This window comes from Ochotona curzoniae, unplaced genomic scaffold (genome assembly GCF_017591425.1).
Source record: "Ochotona curzoniae isolate NIBS_2020 unplaced genomic scaffold, NIBS_Ocur_1.0 contig_1302, whole genome shotgun sequence".
Taxonomy (NCBI): Eukaryota; Metazoa; Chordata; class Mammalia; order Lagomorpha; family Ochotonidae; genus Ochotona; species Ochotona curzoniae.
The window spans coordinates 6,608,680-6,625,570 of record NW_024465035.1 but is presented as its reverse complement, the minus strand read 5'-3'; the positions used below and the strand labels follow the sequence as shown (position 1 = coordinate 6,625,570).

At 38.4% G+C, this 16,891-nt stretch overlaps 1 protein-coding gene across 1 annotated transcript in view; it reads left to right on the top strand.

Moving 5' to 3' along the window:
* TBC1D5 (TBC1 domain family member 5) overlaps positions 1–16,891 on the top strand; it is a 354,778-nt gene that overhangs the window by 195,136 nt on the left and 142,751 nt on the right. The window contains exon 11 of the mRNA XM_040963401.1: positions 8,757–8,859. Coding sequence (XP_040819335.1) covers positions 8,757–8,859 — 103 coding nt within the window. The remainder of the gene's footprint in view (positions 1–8,756; positions 8,860–16,891) is intronic.

The window sequence follows — 16,891 nt, the reverse complement described above, 5'->3', positions numbered from 1 at the left end:
CAGGACATATACAAAGGGATCCCAAGGAACTTCCAATTTACAGCATTTGTAATTTAGAGCTTGAATTATGTGTCCTGGACCAATTTTGCCATGTTTCAAAAGCTGTAACATTAGATGAAATATAGCGTTCTTTAAAATGACGGGACATAATCAGTTCAGGATAAAATATTATTCCCACATTAGATGCCAAAGAAGTATGTTATTTGGTCTATCAAGGTCTATTCTAAAAATACATAGACAGCATCTATAACATCATTTGCAAATTAACATATTTAAAAGCTATTGCCAATAGCTTTCTGAAAATCTGTTTCTCTCTCTCTGTTGAACTAAATGATTAAAATTTCTGTAACCTACTTTTATCATGTAACTGACCATATTTAAAAGTTTACCTGATTGCTTGTTGACATGTTAGCCATTATCTTTAATTTGGTGGCCTTTGGTTTTTCTGGTTAGTGCATTGACATTTTGGGTAGCTTATTTGTCAGTTATTTTTTGTTTGCTTTGTGAATCTCCATGATATGGTTAGATTTTTCAAAGATTGAACCTTCTACTTTTCATGCTCAATTTTAAAAAATTTTTATTTTTTATGATACATGCTTAATTTTGTTTAAAGTTTGTATGTGGGCCAAATGTCAGACATCATCTAAGCAAACTTTGATATTTTAATGCTGTTATTTGTATTTGATTGATTTATTAATAATTGCTATAAGTATAAAAGTAGAGAAGTATGCTATCCAATTTGATAGGCACCACATATATTTGATTACTTAAACTAAGATTAAATTAATAGTTGAATCTTTATTCATGAAAGCTGCACTGTTCTATTGGTGCATAGAATATAGTGTGTAAGTTTTTATAGAGTGTAAGTTTTAGCCGCGTTTTTGTCAATCACAGCTATTATGTTATATTGTAGTAAGTGGCTGGAAGCTCAACTACTCTTTTGAAAATGTTTTTGTACTAGAATTCTACAGAGCGAACATTGATTTTTTTATATATTTTTTGGAGATTACCCTCTTCTCATTTTTGAAGAAATATTGGCTCTTCTTTGGTCCGTTGGCTGTCACCCTTCACCAAGTTACAACGTCCTAAATGTTAGTGTCTTTTTTAAACAGTTTCTTCCAAGCCGTTTTTATTCAAATAAAAAAACAAATTCCTCGGGGAAGGAGGATTTTAGAAGCATTTTCGGAGCAGAATTGATTTTGGTGTGTGTTAATGCAGACAATCTGGCCAGTGTTAAAATGTTAAAGAGAAAAAAAAAATACAAGCTGCCATATTCGTGTGATCACACCAAAATAGCAGCTTGTGTTTATATTTTCAGTCTCCTCGAGGTGGACTGCAGGCGCACGGGAGTGAGCGGATGCACTCGGCGCTGTGTTGGGATTCCGTTTAATGTAGGCAGAGCACTTGCTTGTGCATGCACGACCAGTCCTCACATATGCACTTGTTCACAGCCGAGAAAGCGAAAACGACAACACCAGCCGCTCTCGAAGAGTCGTCCCCAACCTGTGTGTGTGTGTGTGTGTGTGTGTGTGTGTGTGTGCACGCGCGCTGCTTCAATATTAAAGAGGAGGAGAAGCAGATTTTCAGGAATATGAGAAACAGTCCCTCTGTCAAATGGCCTATAATCTTTACTTGTTTGATATATAAGGTAAAAAAAAAATGATTGTCAATAATTATTGTAGCACTATATATTTGGCAATACGTATTTTTCTATACTGCTCCTAATTTAAGATGTGTGTGTTTTTCCAGTTCTGTTCCATATAAGCTTGCACATATAGCATACACTTTTTCTAATTTATGAGCATTTTTAAAACCTTTAAAATGTTTCAGTATCTCAGAGGAAGTAGAGGTTCATTTGCTCCACAAGAGGCAGTTGGAGGGTTAGGTCAGCGTCCTGAGGCTGTTGGAACTGGAGAGCAGGGCTGCCTGGAGGTGCCTGTCATCCAGCAGGGAGCTGCCTCCCTGTAGAATTTTCTCTCTTGACGTCTTTTTTGTTTCCAGTTAGCCAAGTTTGTTAGTTGTCAGTTTATATGATTAAGGGAAGGTTAGAAGGCAAAACCTGGTAGATGATCAAGTAACATTCCATCTGAAATGTTACAATAGGCATGGTGCTTCTTGGTAGTCCCGGGATCTTTCCAGAACACTCAGAGTTTGATATGAAGCTACTTTAGGACTCTGGTGCTAAATGCTTGGATTTTCTCTTTTCTTTCTCTCTCTCTCTCTCTCTCTCTCTCTCTCTCTCTCTCTCTCTCTCTCTCTCTCTTAGTTGTGAAAAACTACAAAAATAAGGTTTGCATTCCTACTGGTGACGTATTCATCCATGCTTCTCTCTGGCTTTCCGACTTCATTTGGGATTGCTTGCAGCAGTAAAGGAGTGGCGGAGAGGGCTCGGTTTGTGACTCTGGGCACTGGGAAATCAGAATGAAGCTTAAGGGAGATCTTGCGCTGAGGTGGCCCGACATGCCACCTGCCGCACTGCCGCCTCGCTGCCCTCATCCCGGTCTGCCTCCCCTGGCGATATCCAGCTTCTACCCTCCTCGTCAGGCTCTCGGAGGTGTTTCTGTTCTTTGGGTGATCATGATAAAATCATGTTTTCTTTTCTTTGACTTTCAAAACCCGATATTCTTCCTTTTTGTTGCCTGTGGACACTACGTGCAATTCTCTATTAATTACAGAAACAAATCAAAGAGTGCAACAGGTTTCCCCTCCTGCTCCCAACCCCTGGACCGACAGACTTCATTTTCTTTTTTCTTGCTGTTTGTTTGTGTTTGTGGGTTTGTAGATGTGATTTCTTCCTTCAACCAATACTGTTTAAGAAATCGGTATGTGCCAACTACTGTTATAGAAGTTGAAAATTCTAATGAAAATAAAAAAAACTGCATAAAAAACAAGAACTTTTTAGTGTATCATGCCTATTTTACAATTACAATTGTCTTTTTAAAATATGTTAAATGTGGTGTTCTCTTCCACATCTTTAAGTGTGAATTGTTGTGTTTTGTATCATATCCCCCAGAGTAGCCAAGTAGCTACTATGTTATTGGTAACTTTTAATTTAAAACCTTTTATTTTGCAAAAGTAAAGAGAGAATGTGATTTGACTAAGCTGTAGGTCTTTTCACAACCCTGTAATTTATGTTAATCTTGTTTGCTTAGGTTGAACCCTTTTTCATTTAGAAACAGAGTGTCTTCAGTGTACAAAGCACTCTATGATGCAAAAGGACTGAAACATGCATGAATCTGTGTCTTGAACCTTACTCAGAAAGAGATGGACACTAAATAAAGTCAATTTTGTTTCTGCCGTCTAGGTTCATTTATTCCAGTGCAAGGTTTTCTGGGTTTGGTAATCTTGACATTTGGGGCCAGTCAGTTCTTGACCTCTTCCTGCCAGCGGCTCTCAACTCGTAGGGCCATTTGCCTTGACTTAGAGGCTCTCTGAGGCATCACCTGGAAGCGCTCGGAGATCTTAGCGAGTTTTATGGCTCCCCTTTGTGTTTTGTGTTTAGGTCTTCATTTTCTTCTGTCCCACATTTGCTCTTTGCACAGAAGCACTTCCTTAACGCTGCTAATCAGAGAGGCTGGGAATGAGAATAAGCCCAGCACGTTCTGGCATCTTTATTATTTTTTTTTAATTAATTTTTTTGTTTTTACCAATTCTTCCTTTTGATTTGTTTCTTCTCTTTCAGGTTACTCTAAAATAACAAGAGTAAGCCAGAGGGCACCGCCACCATTCTGCTCAGTTATCTCCCAGCTCATTAGATGTATTTTCTATTTTTTTGTTTAACCAGAAGACACCTGTTGATAGACTTTCTGTAACTGTGTAATAGGGGACAATTTCCCTTCATTTCCCCCATATGGTCTTCCTCACTTTCATCTAAGCCCTTTCTGCTCCAGGGCAGTCTTTCTCTAATAGTCTCCTCCTTACCCTTCAATTTTTCACTGATAATCTACTGAAAATCCTTCTGATTTCTATTTAGTCCCATTGTATTTCATTTTAGTTTAGTTTAGCTTATTATATCATAATTGCTTCAGATCGTGGATTTGGGAGAAACTTAGCTGGGAGATCCGAGTTTATGAGTGTGTCACGAGATTGCAGGCAGACACCTGCAGACGTGACAGCCTGTGTAGGGCTGAGGATCCACATTGGTTCTTCTTAATGGGGATGTGACCATGAAGGTGATTGTGTCCTGCAGGAAAGATACTTCATGCAGAGTAACTAATCCAGGAAGGTAAGGGAGCCAGCCAAGGTGAAGCCACCTTGTCTACATGCCTTAACCTCAGAAAGGAGGTATGGTGAGGAACCTGTAGGTGTTTTTTTTTTTTTAATTGTTTTTGTGTTATTTATTTGAGAGTTAAACAGGTCCACAGGGTGTGTTCCAATCCACTGAGAACACTGTCCTGATACTTGAAACAGCCTTAGACAGGGGACCAAAGGAGACAGGAGCTCAATCAGGTCTCCCAGGTGGGGAGAAGGAACCCGGTCCTTAAGCCGTCAGTGTTGCCTCCAGGTTTCTGTGCCAGTAGCAAGCTGAAGCCAGGAGCCAGAGCCGGGTGTTGAACCCGTGCACTGTAGCAGGGAGAGTGATTGTCCCAACATGTCAACCCCCCGCTGAAGAGACTGAGACACACCTTTCCTCCGCACAGTCCCCTCCAGCTTCTCAGATCTCCCTGGGGTCACTTGCATCCCACCTGCTAAAAGAGGAAGTGTGCAGGTTCCTTCCCTGGGTGATTGGGGTGAGGAGGAGTTTGTGATCAATCCCAACTTCCTCTCTCATTCTGTTGCTGAGGTCGCAGTGAGGTATTCTACAAGTAACCGGAAATGTAACCAGGGGAGTAAATCCAACTGTGATCCCAGGGAGGAGAGAAGAGGGATGCGGCTGAGTGGGAAGAGTGGGATGTCTGACACCGGAAGAGAACAGAACGTGGTGTATCTGCTTTTGTTCTGTGTCACATTGTCCCACTTAATGGTTTGGCTTGATTTTTCAGTTTTGCTTCACAACAAACAATAACCCACACTGAGGTATTATAGTTATTTGGTGTTTAATAATATTCAAGGGAGTTTTATCAGCTCATTTTAAATTTTGGATGAGTGCTTGTTTTGATTTTGTGTTTTTGAAATATGGGCATAGCATCAGTTATTGTTCGTTCAAGTCCTCCAGTGCTCCTTTGTCCTACTGCATGGTTATAAACCCTCACCAAGGGCTTTATTTTTTCCCCTGGGGCATCTTATTGAATACTTACGTCTTCAGTAATTCATCTGGGCCCAATGCTTTGTCTGTTTTAATACTTCTAATTACCTAATTATGTACTATAATGTGGTAACAAAGCCCTTTATCATTTTTGCTCTTTTCTTAACCCTTTTCTTGCATTGAAAATGTTACTTTTTGTGTCTTTGTTGTCATACAACTCTTTCTGACCGATATCCATGGCCATTGTGCGCCTTCTCTTTGTTTATATTCCGCTGGAGCAGTGCGCTCCTCGGTCTCTCGTTCCTCTGAGGCGGGGTGGCTGTTTGATGAGGCCCTGAAATCACTGTGCAGTGCCCTGTGCTCCTCACTTCTTGACCGTTCCCTCACACTGACTCAGGAGACCTGAAAGAGAATAGGCTCTCCTGCATGAATAATAAGGCGTTTTGCATGAAAGAAAGGACAAGTCTACAAGAACAAACAAGAAACGTGATAACAAATTATAGTCAACATATATCACTTAGTTCTGAAACAAATTAATCAAAATTTGGGGCAAATTAGAGAAATTTGAAAGTTGTCTAGATGTTTGATTAAGTTAATGTTTTTTTTTTTCCTTAGTGGTGTTATAATGATACTCCGGTTATGTGTTTCAAAAGTGTCTACATTTCACAGCTGCAATTGTGATGTTGGTAGAAGTGAGGGCTAGAGTTAGTTTCAGACTAATGCAGCAATGGGGAGGGACACACACAGCATGAGTTGATTAATGGTAGAGCTGCTTTAATGGATACATTGGAGTTCTATTTTGTCTCTTGCATTAATGTTTGTGTTTTTCTTGATGAAAGATGTTTGAAATTTATCAAAAATTATATCATTATCCCAATTTTGATCTGTTTCCACAGAAAACTCAAGCATTTGTGATACCTATTATGTTTTTTTTTCTTCCTGCAGTTTTTTTTTAGATAGATGATAATTATATTTCAGTATAATTAATTTTTGTTTATGTATTTTTCTTTTGTTACTGTAGTGATAAGTTATAATTATGTGTATTTATGACCTATGAAGTGAGGTTGTGATTTGTGAATACAGTATATAATGCTTGAATAAAACTAACTTCTCCATCACAAACAACTGAATTTTCTCATGATGAGAACATTTGAGGTTTATTCTCTTGGTGATGTTGAAATAAGACTCACTGATCAGCTCGGTCATGGTGCTCTGTAGTAGAGCTCAGACAATAAAACAGCCTGCCAGGGACTCGGTGCTCACTAAACGGCAGCTCCCGAGTGCCCGCCCCAGGCTCCGGGCCGCCGCTCTGCCCTCTCTCCTGTGAGTTCCGCTGTTTTAGCTTCCACATTTTACCAAGAAGATGATCGTTTGTCACTTTGTGTTTGGCTTATTTTATTTACCATAATGTTCTCCAATTCCATCCATCTTGTCAGAAATGATAGATTTTTTTAGAGGTTCAATACTATACGCTTTTATACACACACACAGACACATTTTCTTTATCCATTTGCCCACTTAATGGACCTACGCTGATTTCACAAGTTGGCTGTTGTGAACAGTGGGGTAGTGAGTATTGATAGACAGATATCTATTCCACAAACTGATTTCAGTAAAAACCTTGAAGAAGTATTGCTGGATCATATAGTAGGTATAATTTTAGGGTTTTTTAAAATTGTTAAGACTCTTTTATGATTTAGTTTAATTATTTGAAATGCAGAGTTACAGAATGGCTAAGGAGAGATAGGTGGGATAGTGGGATAAGCCACTGCCTGCAGTGCTGGCATGGCATGTGGATGTGGGTCAGATTGTGTCTGCTCCATCTCCAGTCCAGCTCTCTGCTAATGGCTAGTGAAAAGCAGTGGACTGTGGCCCACCTAGTTGGGAGAGCCAAAAGAAGCTCTGGACCATTTCTTCTGACTTTGTGACCATTTGGAAAGTGAACCAGTGAAATGAATATAGCTCTCATCTTTTTTCCTCTCTCTGTAACTCTGATTTCCAAATAAATAAATAAATCTTTAACAACAACAAAAAGAAAATTTCCAAAGAATCAGCAGGGAAGGGAACACATAAAATCACCTAGAACAACTTCATAAGAACCCAACAACAGATCAGGATGAATTATAAAACAACAGAGATCTCCACATAGAGGAGAGCTTTCCTTCATATTGTAATGACTATTATAGAAATAGCCACTGTCAGTCTGTTTAAAAAACTCATTAAAGTTTTTCCGTTTTGATAATGTCACGTAACTCCAGTCTCATGTTTTCATTTTTAAGAAAGGTTTTAGTTTTAAATCTATTTATTTTTATCATTTGAACTAACATTATAAGATACTAATAACAACCCGTATTTCTGAGCTTAAGCTATTTGTCAAGTACTGTCCTTAATGCTTTCACATGCTCTCATCTTCAAAACAAGCTCAGTGTTGTTGTTCCCTGCTTAATAGATGGAGTAATTGAGCATCACTGGCTTAGGTTGCGTAGTGAAGAATTGTGCTTCACGAGCTTGAATTGAAATGTCAGCTTTTCTGTTGAGGCTTCTGACTGTGTCACCTGAGTCCTTCCTAGAAACTCTACTCTCCCGCTTATTCCAAGTTGAGTTATCAAGCACTCCTTTATTGTTCCTTTGTTCAAACATGTGGAGTCTCTGTGTAGTGCTCCAGCTGCAAATTTAGTGCCCGGGGCTCCCCACCTTTTCTTACGTCCAGCTGTCCTGTTCCTAAAATAGCATGACTGCATAGAGATCCATTTTGCTTGCTGATTACTAATGACCGTGCTGTGTTGCATGCTGGGAATCTTCATTTGTATTTATGATTTCATCTTCCTTCTGATCCCTTGACTTTCCCCATTGATGTCCCATGTCAATTCCTTGCCGAAAAATTGATGTTCCAACCTTCTAGGGTTGACTCTGGTGAGCTGGTTAACCCTGAACTGACTTTCCCTCCTGTGCACCGGGTCCTGCTCTGCTGTGGTTTTGACCCTTGACCTCTGCACTGCTGTATGATCATGTTGTGAGCAACAACCTGAGCTCTTCAGGAAGTGCCCCATCCTTTGTCTGTGTCACGTTACGTCAGGACAGCTGATGGAATTTCAATAATGCTTAGTAACTTTAGTTCCATTTGAAGTTTACATTTTAATGCCTTGAGGCTTACAGTGTGATCATATGTAATATTTGATGCTGTGATATTTGCAATAAGGAAAAAATGACAGTGATTTCTTGAAAAAGTTGCTACTTTCGCAAAATCTCTTTCGAGGAATCAAAACTTTATGAGCTAAAACCGCACAACTCTCCACCCCCGAGATACACGGACTGCAATTTTCTTTAAAAATGGCAGTATTCATTTATGTGGGACTTTTAAGTATATGAAAATTTGGAAATGTTTCCATGCTGACTATCATTTACCTTTGCACTGTAATGATTTTCCTTTTTTCTCCACTTCTCAGCCGTGCCAAGTTGTCTGGCCAGTGGAGCCTCATTTTAAATCTTGCAGCAACCTTAGAGATGAGAATTTGGTAGTGATTCTCAAAGCCATGCTTGTCAGTTTCAATACTGTGCTTTCTTTTTCCAGGTTTCCTGAAATGCAGTTTTTCCAACAAGAAAATGTGAGAAAAATTCTTACAGATGTTCTTTTCTGTTATGCTAGAGAAAATGAGCAGTTGCTTTATAAACAGGTAATGAAAATATCTTACAGGTGGCATCTATTGACTCAAAATTTTCTATACAGCTTGACAAATGATAGAGCAATAATGCAGCCTTTATTGTATCCGAAGTTGTATTAGAATGCTAAAGCAATTGACAAGCTGCTTGTCAGCTGCTTGGTGAGAAGAGTAAACTCATTGAAGCACACGTGTGTCTTCCCCATTAGAAGACATTCCAGCAAATTGTCTTCCCTGTACGGTGTTCAGTCTTTTCAACTTTTGGGAGTTTGTTTATAAACACCATCTTTAAAGTCAGTACTCTAATAAAACTTCAGAGTTGTGGGTCTAAATACTATTTCAAAGTGCTCTGCTTATAAATATGTAACATGTCATTAAAAAAAAATTAAGTGTCACATTCTTCTTTAAAGCTGACTAGTAATAGAAGTTTGGAAACTTTGCTTAAATTTTTTGAAATTTATACATGGATTCTTTGACTAAATTTAATGTTATTGAGTTGTTTTATTTTTACTGAAGGGTGTGTATTTTTGATAAATAAAGGCATGGCTAGGTTTTCTACTTAAGGCTGTGATATTTCAATACAATCACACATACATAGACTTTCATGTATTTCTCCAAATACATATTGTGGCAATTTAAACTAAATTAATACATTATCTAGCAATTATGTATACCTAATTGATCACAGAAATTCAGTGTAATGTAACAGAATATACCTGTAATAGAAGCAATGTATTTAATTTGAAATACACTTGACACATGTAAGGATATTAAACTGAGTCAGATTATCATTATAATGAAAAATATAGTCATTATTATTGTATATATAGAATACCCAAAGGAAATTATTTTTAATATTACCAACATGTCTTTATTTTAATTACATGCTAAACAGTAGCTTTTTAGGATTGAAAATGAAAAAGTATATCCTATTAAATGACAACCAAAACCATATAAATATTTTAAGAGCTATGAAGTAGAACTTGAATAAACAGATAAATTATAGCATATTTTAGATTGAAAATTTTAAAAATATTTTTGCTTTCCAAATTAATATGTAAGTATATTATCATTTCAGTGATAATTTAATTAGGGTAGGTGGGATTTTTGTTGTTTGTTATTGTTGTTGTTCTTCCTGTTTTGTTTTATTGAGATAGAAAGCTAAACCAGTTATTTTAAATTAAGTGCCTCAAACCTTTATAGTTATTTGACAATTGTAATGGAGCTTAGTGATTAAAAGCACTGGATCCATAATCACATAGCTTTATTAGAATCTCAGCTCCTCCATTTACCAGTTGTATATTAAGAAATTTACTTAGCTTCGTTAATAGTCTTTTTATGAGTAAGTATTAGACTTGTATGCTTTTACTTACTCAGTTTGTGTAAAGTGAGGACAATATCAGTATTCTTAGGTTAAGAATATATAAAGCTCACCAAAGATTCATATTGGTGGTTGTGGTCATTGTTAATTCTGTTGTAATCATTTTTTAAAGATTTATTTTTTATTGGAAAGTCTGATATACAGAGAGAAGGAGAGACAGAAAGATCTTCCATCCTCGGGTTCACTCCCCAAGTGGCTCAGCTCAGCAGACCAAGCTGAGCTGATCTGAAGCCAGGAGCCAGGAGCTTCTTCTGGGGCTCCCATGTGGATGCAGGGTCCCACGGTTTGGGGCTATCTTCTACTGCTTTCCCAGGCCACAAACAGAGAGATGGAAAGGAAGTGGAGCAGCCAGGACATAAACTACGTCCATATGAGATCCCGGTGCTGGCAAGGCAAGGACTCTAGCTACTAGGCTGTCGTACCAGGTCCAGTTTTAGTGTAATTATTAAGTATGTTCATTTTTCACTGAATTCAGGAAAGGAAAGGTTGGTAAAAGAAGATATTAAAACATCTATAAAAAATGTTTGGTTCCAAGTAATGGAGGTTTTATGTAAATCAACATTTCATTAGAGCAAAGTGAGAATAAGTTCTTATGCATGGGATCTTAGTAAACTACTAAGAATGTTGTAATTATAGCTGATAGGTAAGGTTTGAGTTATGTCTTTATTGGTGAAAAACTCCAGATGGAGTAAAGACACAAATGAAAACTAAAAATATGTACAAATACTAGAAACAATGTAGAATGCATTTTGTTTCATTTCACATAGGAGAGTCCTTTGTAAACAAAATGGTGTTATCCACAAGCTATGTGCAAGCTCTAAAGTTCATAAGGAGAAAAGGTAGACAAGCCTAAGCAGAGGCTGCTGCAGGTGTCTTTGTAACAAAACCCAAAGTGGTGTTCAGAACGGCCTCAGCCCAGACTGTCCATGGATGCTCCCGACGCAGTGTAGGGGTCGGCACGGTGTGGGGGTCGGCACGGTGTAGGGGTCGGCACGGTGTAGGGGTCGGCACGGTGTGGGGGTCGGCACAGAGTGGGGGTTGGCACAGAGTGAGGGTCGGCAGCAGCATTAGTTTGTAGTATCTTGGGATCTTTGTGAAGGATCTAGAATGTTTTTTCTACTCTTTTCACAATGAGTTGTCATTTATTCTAAAGCTGTCTGCTAATTGTGCTCTGTACTCTTTTAAACATTTGAAAATACCTCAAAGTAAAAGATTTGGTAACAGTGAAGCAAGAAGGTATGAAATTATCCCGTGTTACACATCTATTTTCCTATTTTACTGCAGTAAAGTCTGCCAACAGCGGCAACAAGTTCACGAGACATTGCTGCTGCATGTGACCCACCATTTGTGATGTGTGAGGCCCACTCCACTTGCGTGGGAGACTAAATGGAAATATGGACAATTCGACTTTGGATACTTTAGACTAAGTCCATCGATTATTAAGTAACAACTGAGCTTGCTGTTAAGTGTCACTTAAAAAGAATTTCTCCGTGTACACATTTAAAATTCTTCAGATTCCTTACAGAGAGCTAATACTTTATTGTAGAAGGATTGAATATTTAGCCAGATCAAATTTAAGAAAAAAAACTTGAGTTTCCTCACAAGCTGTTAAAGCTATTATTTTGTACTAGGTGACACCCCGTTTAACATCGACCATATTGTTAATAGTTATGGGATTTTATTGAATTAATGAGACTGTTATCATGTAGTAGAGTGTCTTGCTGAGTTAATTGAAACTGCAGAGATTATATAAATGGTATTAATGAACTTTGACTGCCTGATGTCTCGGCTTTAATAAAGACTGCTTGGTGAGCTAAATGAACACAGGCAGATAAAAGAACAGGTTCAATTTTGTGAGCCTACAGGCTGCTGATGAAGAAAAGTTTGTTACCTTTATTTTCTACTGGCATGAATTTAGAGTGTCGTGACTCGAAGTATCTTGCAGGGATAAAGGTTAGGAAAACAGAATGCTGTCACACTTGAACGCAAAATACAAATTCTGAGGACCAAGAATATATTGAGAATACAGATGTCTTTATTGTGTTTTTTCAAATGTACAGCATATTCATATTTTTTTCTTCCTGGATATTTCTCTCTTTTGTCTACATATTTGCCACTTACACTTATTAATCATGTATTAGTACTCAAAATGCAGAGCAGCACCAATGATCTCTAACACATATTTGGGAATATAGTTCTAGTTTATGCAGAACTTATAAATCATTATCTTAACAGTATTCAGAGAATCTATCCTGCAAAAATAACACTGCAGTTTATTGACTTGAAATATGAATTAGTGTTGGTCCTCTTCTTTTCAGATTGCAGGGTAATTTTTTCAATCTGTTGATACATCAAGTTGCAGACACTAGGCCTCTGAGTTGACCTGTAGTGTAGTGACCTGTAGTCTTCTTTGCTGGGCGTGCAGCAGGATCTGGGTGTGTGTTAGCAGCCACTTAGTGTCCCTGGGGTTTGGGTCTAGGGCCTACTATGTTAGCAAAATCTGCAGATGCTGAAGTCCTTTGATTGGTATAGTACATAGCATTAGGCCTGTGTACATTCTCCTATACTTTAAATTAACTCCTGATGAAATGTAAGCAGTTGTTACACTATGGTATATAAGAAATAATAAGGAAAAAATCTGCATATTTAGTACAGATTCAGTTATTTCTCATGAATATGTTTAATCCACAGTTGGTTGAATCTACAAATACAGACGGAGCCAATGGATAGAGAGCCCTCTGTACCAGTGTCCATACAGATGCAGATCCTTATACGCTCACACACATACTGCTTACCTTAATTTATAATTATATAGTCATTTCTTTTTTTTATTTTTAAAATTTATTTGTAAAGGCAGAGGAGAGAGAGAGATTTTCTATCCAGTGGCCCGCTCCCGAAATTTTTGCAGTAACAGGGTTAAACCGAGTCAAAACTGAGAGCCTGGAACTCCATCTGAGCTTCCCAGGTGAGTGCCAGCAGCCCAAGCATCGGGGCCTTTGCCTGCCACCCCCCAGAGTGCACATCAGCCTGGGGCTGGAGGCAGGTACCAAGTCAGGACTTCAACCCAGGCGCTCTGGCATGGCGTGTAGACAACCCATGTTTCTTAGCTGCTGTGCTGGCACCTGCTTGTTGTGTAGTTATGTCGGTGCTTACTTCATTGTGTCTCCTTCTGTACACAGTTCATTGCATCAAGGTGAGGAACTTGCCCACCTTACTCACTTTTGTACCCATAGTACATGCGGTAATTTAATAATTTTTGCACTAAATGAACGATAAATGATGCTTGAACAGACGGAGTCTCTGTGGACAGAATAACATCACAGAAGCTGGAGGGAATAGTATATTAAAAGATGAGAGATACATTTAGCAACTATTCTTTACTAAACCAGTGATAATTAGTAAGAAAATATGTGGGAGGGGAGATTCCCAGAAAAGGGGTCCCCACTAACCACAAAGAATAAAAACAATCCTAAAAATAAACTGACAAGCTCGTTAGTTTAATAATAACTATGTAGTTCTACAAATTATTGGATTGGAAAATCTAGTATACTTAAAGTGCCTCTTCTTCTCAAGTTAATATTAATGTGATACCACTAATATGTAAAAGTGTTTTCTATGGTGTTTTATATAACTAAATGATAGTTAAGTATAAGTGGAAGAAAAAAATCAAGCTATAATAGACAGAGGATTGGCCTTTGCTTTAGAAATTAAAATGCTGCCTGGAATGCCCGCATCCTGTATCGGATGGCCTGGGTTCAAGTTCCAACTCTGCCACCGATTCCAGCTTCCCGGTGAAGCTCACTCAGGGAGGAAGCAATGCTAGCTGGAATGTTCGTGCCCCTGCCCTTCGTGTCGGAGACCTGAGTGGAGGTCTCAGCTCCCAGCATTAGGCCCAACCAATCTGGTTTTTGCCTGTATTTCATTATAATTCAGCAGAGGGAAGATCTTTATCTGATTCCTTTGTTTCTACTTTCCCTCCCTGTCTTCCTCTGTCTCTTTGCCTTTCGTGTAAAGCATAAACAATTTTGAAAGAAAAATGTTTGAAAGAAATGTTGAAAGAAAAATTTTGAAAGAGTAATTGGCCAGGTAATTTGGAAAAATAGAGTGAAAGATTAGAATATTTTAAAGGTCAGTAGTTATAATGGTGCAGGTCTTAAGAAAAATAGTTGGCCCTGTAGCATAGTAGGTAGAGTGACCACGGATCATATATGGTGCCAGTTCAAGTCCCTGCTTGTTCCACTTGGAATCTAGTTTCCTGGATCAGGAAAAGCAGCAGAGGATGGCCCAAAGCCTTGGGCCCCTGCAGCTGGTGAGTGACCAAAGAGAAGCTCCTGGCTTTGGGCATGGAGACAGTGGATGGAAGACCTCTCTCTCTAACCCTTTTTTTTTTTTTAAGATTTAATTTTTTGTTTATTGGAAAGGCAAATTTGCATAGATAAGGAGATACAGAAAGACCGTCCGTCTGCTAGTTCACTCCCCAAGTGGACCCAATGGCCATAGCCGAGTTGATTCAAAGGCAGGAGCTTCTTCCAGGTCTCCCACATGGTTGCAGTGGTCCAAGGCTTTGGGCCATTATCTTTTACTTTCCTGGGCCACAAGCAGTTAGCTGAATGGGAAGTGGAGCAGCCAGGACATGAACCAGCACCCACATGGGATCCTGGTTGTACCAGGGGAGGTTTGAGCCACTCAGCCATCGTGATGGTTTGTAACTCTGTCTCTCAAATAAATAAATAAAACATTTTTTTTTTAATCCCAAAGAAAGAATGTACAAACCGGGATTATGATTTGTATTATCAGCAAATGACTACATGCAATTCCAGCATCCCATTTGGGAGTGCCAGCTTGAGTTGCAGCTGCCCCACTTCGAATCCAGCTCCCTGGTGATGTACCTGGGAAGACAGTGAGAGATGTGCAAGTGCTTAAACTCTGCCAACTACATGGGAGGACTGGCTCGAGTCCCTAGCTCCTGGTTCCTGGGCCACTGGGGTGTGAGCCAGTTTATGGAAGATCGCTCCCATAACTTCCTCCTCTCTGACCATCATTATTTCCCTCCCTCTCTTTCCCCTTTCCTTCCCTTCTTCCCTTTCTGTAGCTCTACCTTTCAAATAAATAAATAAAGCATAAAAATATGCAAATAATGCAAAAGTGAGCTATCAGCAAAAACCTAGGAAAAGATGTAACTTTATGTCCAATTTATAGTAAAGAGGGCTTCTCAAACCACTTGGGAAGAGATAGACTATTCAACTTACTGAAAACATTCAATTTATTGAATGAAGGATGATTGTTCAATACATTAGTCTAATTCTTTTTTAGAAAAATACTTATTCTTCATGTCAGGAATTGAAACTAGTGTCAGGTAGGTGAGAATTAACAGAAAACAAAGGAAGCTGTGTTCTTAATGTCAGTGTAAGGAAAAGCTTCCCAGGCATGAAATCATGAAACATGAATTATTGCACTGACTATTTTGAAGTTTATAATTTCACTATGAAATAAGATGTCATAATCAAAATTAAAAGACAGATGATATACATGGGAAATATTTATAACAAAAAATGACAAAGGGTTAGTATTTAATTGGCGATGAACTGTAACACATCATTGGGGAAGAGGAGATGATTCATTAAAACAAAGTGAACAACCGACTGAATAAAATGCCAAATGTTGGAATTCAATCTCTAGTAGCATTTAAACCATTTGAAAAGATTTTTGTGTTCGCCACATATAGATTGGGATGTGTGAGGTGCTGGTTTTCTGTGCTACAGTGAGGATTCCTGCGGGAGGGAATAAGACAGTTGCGCAGATGCCTGTACCCGGTCACCCAGAAATTCTACATCTAAAGACTGTCCTAAGGAAGCAATCAGAAACAAGCAAAAAGATGACCACAGTGACATATACTTTGGTTTTTAATTCCTATATCTCTTCCTCCTTCAACACCCCTTGATTCTACTTCTTACCGACTTTATCCTAAGGAAGCCAGCAGAAGTAGAAAGACTACCACAGTAATGTATATTATATTTTTTAAATTTCTACCTCCCATTCATTCCCTCTTTTGCATTCTTTGTTTTTTGGTTGAGTGATCTATCTTCCTTCCTTTCTAAGTTTGCTTTTCCATAGTTTTTACTATGCAACTATTACTTTGATGATCAAAATCATGGCACTTTCTTTTTGAATAGCAAGACTATTCTAAGAATTGAAAAACCCTTGTGGAAATCGTTAAAATGTATTCAACATCTAATTTCATGTTGTCTGGATTTCTTCTGTGTGCTAAAATATATGCAAGCCTAAAAAATTGAAATTATATTTAGTAGTATGTCCTAAGTCAAGCAAATTGGCAATGGATCATGAAGCATTTTATTTAAAATTTCATGAAACCCTTCTAGGTTAAGGTTATTGGTGACTGTTTCTAACTGAAGTCTGAAACTCCTGAAGGGTAACACGGTACAGCTAGACTGAGCCAGCAGGTTTTGTGAATCTATCCTTCCATGCCAGGAAGCCTTCTCTCATTCTAAGAGCTAAAAACGTCTCTCTTCTTCACTCCAATACTTTATTTCCTCTAAAGGAGTGTTTTGCTAACATGTACAAGGAACTTGGTGATTTGCTCACTTTAAGAGCAGGGTGCAGTATAATCTACTTTACATCGCCTAAAGACGGCGTTTGGTGGAGTGA